The 2,500-nt window shown below is 37.0% G+C and overlaps 1 protein-coding gene across 7 annotated transcripts in view; it reads left to right on the forward strand.

Moving 5' to 3' along the window:
- The window catches only part of LOC144965812 (dynein heavy chain domain-containing protein 1-like), a 120,423-nt gene that overhangs the window by 39,431 nt on the left and 78,492 nt on the right, over window positions 1-2,500 (forward strand). For all 7 annotated transcript variants that reach the window (XM_078901554.1, XM_078901557.1, XM_078901559.1 and 4 more), the window contains exons 37-38: window positions 571-750; window positions 1,727-1,989. In XM_078901554.1, coding sequence (XP_078757680.1) covers window positions 571-750; window positions 1,727-1,989 — 443 coding nt within the window. The remainder of the gene's footprint in view (window positions 1-570; window positions 751-1,726; window positions 1,990-2,500) is intronic.

The raw sequence follows: 2,500 nt of genomic DNA on the forward strand, positions 1-2,500 counted from the left end.
AGAAATGAGCTTTTATATAGTGCAATATCCACTAAATATGCTCAAAGCGCTTTACAAAGGGTCCCTGACCAACAGCAATATTTAACATTTAGGACAGGACATGACACCTGTTAGAGAATATTACAATTTTTGGACAGAGACAATGCTGATAACGGCCAGGTACTGATTTGACACCTGAGTACAGTGAGAGAATGTGAGTAAAGAGCCTGTTCCAAGGACTCAACTATGCGTCGATTGAGGCTCGAACCCAGGACCTTCCGATCAGAAAGAGGGTGTCATACCACAAGACCAACATAGCCGCAGTTAGAGAGAGAGAGAGAGAGAGAGAGAGAGAGAGAGAGAGAGAGAGAGAGAGAGAGAGAGAGAGAGAGAGAGAGAGAGAGAGAGAGAGAGAGAGAGGAGGGAGGGAGAGACATTATATTGGAATACTGTTAAATCAATTCAGTTCAGCACTAAAGATAATTTTTTTATTTTTATAAAACTTCAACCATGTTGTCAATTGTTATTCTACAAATATTTTGATTCTTTATTATCATCGAACTCTCTTCTTTTATCTTCTTTCTTGCCAAGACTTGATCAAAACATCCCAGGTCACTGACGCTGCTTTTGATTGGCTCAAAATACTGAAGTTCCGTATGGAAATCAGAAATGTTTTACGTGCCAAGACTGTTGTGACTGAGTGCCAGAATCCAGTCCCTCCACCTGCACCCAAAGCAGCCGTTCCTACAAGGGGACGCAGAGGATCTAAAGGTATGGGATTGAGGAGGTGTTAATGGCCAGTTTATTAATATTCTTCTTCTTTTTCTTCTTTTTCTTCTTCTTCTTCTTCTTCTTCTTCTTCTTCTTCTTCTTCTTCTTCTTCTTCTTCTTCTTCTTCTTCTTCTTCTTCTTCTTCTTCTTCTTCTTCTAGCGGGTGGTTGGATGGGAGCATCACCCTTGAATCATATACCTATGATGTTCGCATGGGTGTACGATCCGATAGTGATGTCGTTTCTTCTTCTCTTTACTAGCCTATCCTGCTTCTTTGGTTTGTGATTGTATTTTTGACAGGGGATATTTTTTTTCCTGTAAATCCTCTGCCTGTTTGTTCTTGGTTATTTATAATTTAGCTTATGATATCTTTAGGTTATGCTTTTGATTGACATTTGTACTATTTTTGTTAGATTGCTTGTTTTTTTGTTTCAGCGGTCTCTCATATAACCTCAATTGTGTTGGAAGAGACCTAAAGCAACAAACAAACAAACAAATCTTCTTCTTCTTCTTCTTCTTCTTCTTCTTCTTCTTCTTCTTCTTCTTCTTCTTCTTCTTATCATTATTATCATCATCATTTGATATAACGCGGATATCCCCAATTGTTTTCTAGTATCACAGTTATTTGATCAACATCATATTAAATACTCGTAAATACATTCTCTTTAATGTTAGGAAAGAGAATTTTGTACAAATTGTGCATGCATTTTACCCATGAAATATACAATGAATGTATTACTTATAAATTTCATTCTATTCACTATCAAAGCAACTAATAGCACACAGTCAAATTCTTAGAAAAAGTTGTATTGTTATTAGCAGTTCTACTGAATTTACCTTTTTGACCGTTTATATAATATTATATTTACATTTGTTTGTTGTATTTAAAATACAGAGTATTTATAGTTTGTCTTATACGACTCTCTCTTAGAATATTTTATGATAAAATATGATTATAAACAATTTTTATATATAGTTCCAGAGGAAACTCCCAAATTAACCAGAACCTTGACAACTGTATCAACGGACTACCAATTTAGCACTTGCTATGTCCAGCAACTTGACAATGTGTTCAGCTATGACTACGAATATCTGGGTCCTAACAGCCACCTGGTTTTGACGCCTCTCACAGAGAGAGCATTCCTCTCACTTGGTCATGCTCTAAAGACATTCTATTGTGGTACAATGATTGGACCAAACAGCACAGGGAAGACTGAGACAGTCAGAGAACTCTCCAAGGTTTGTTGGTTATGTATAGAAGTTTCTCTTTTTGAATGTTGACACTGATGAGTAGTAGTAAAATTAGAGCATTTTTACAGCGTAATATCCACTTAACGTGCTCAAAGCGCTTTACAAGGTGTCCTTGGCCAACATCAACACTTAACATGCAGGGTGAGATATGATGCCTGTTAGGCGATATTACTCATTTTACACGATGAGAGAATGTGAGTAGGGAGCCTTTTCCTAGGACTCAACTATACACCGCTAAGAGTGGGATTTGAACCTTGGACCTTTCAGTCCAAAGGCAATAGATGTACCACTAAACCACATTTGGAATGCTGCTTCGTTGGAACAGCACTTAATTGGAAGGATCTGTCTGCGACAGAATTTTCTCAGTTTACTATTCGCTGGTTGATGGGAGCACTCACCACTTAAAATGATTTCAGAGCTTCATCAAACCTGTTCTTGATTTTTTTTCTCTCCCCAATTTAGTAAACAAAACAATCTTACTATGAAGAAAAAACACACT

The sequence above is a fragment of the Berghia stephanieae genome, chromosome 2 (assembly GCF_034508935.2).
Source record: "Berghia stephanieae isolate SIO BIC M18660-M18661 chromosome 2, UCSD_Bste_1.3, whole genome shotgun sequence".
NCBI lineage: Eukaryota > Metazoa > Mollusca > Gastropoda > Nudibranchia > Aeolidiidae > Berghia > Berghia stephanieae.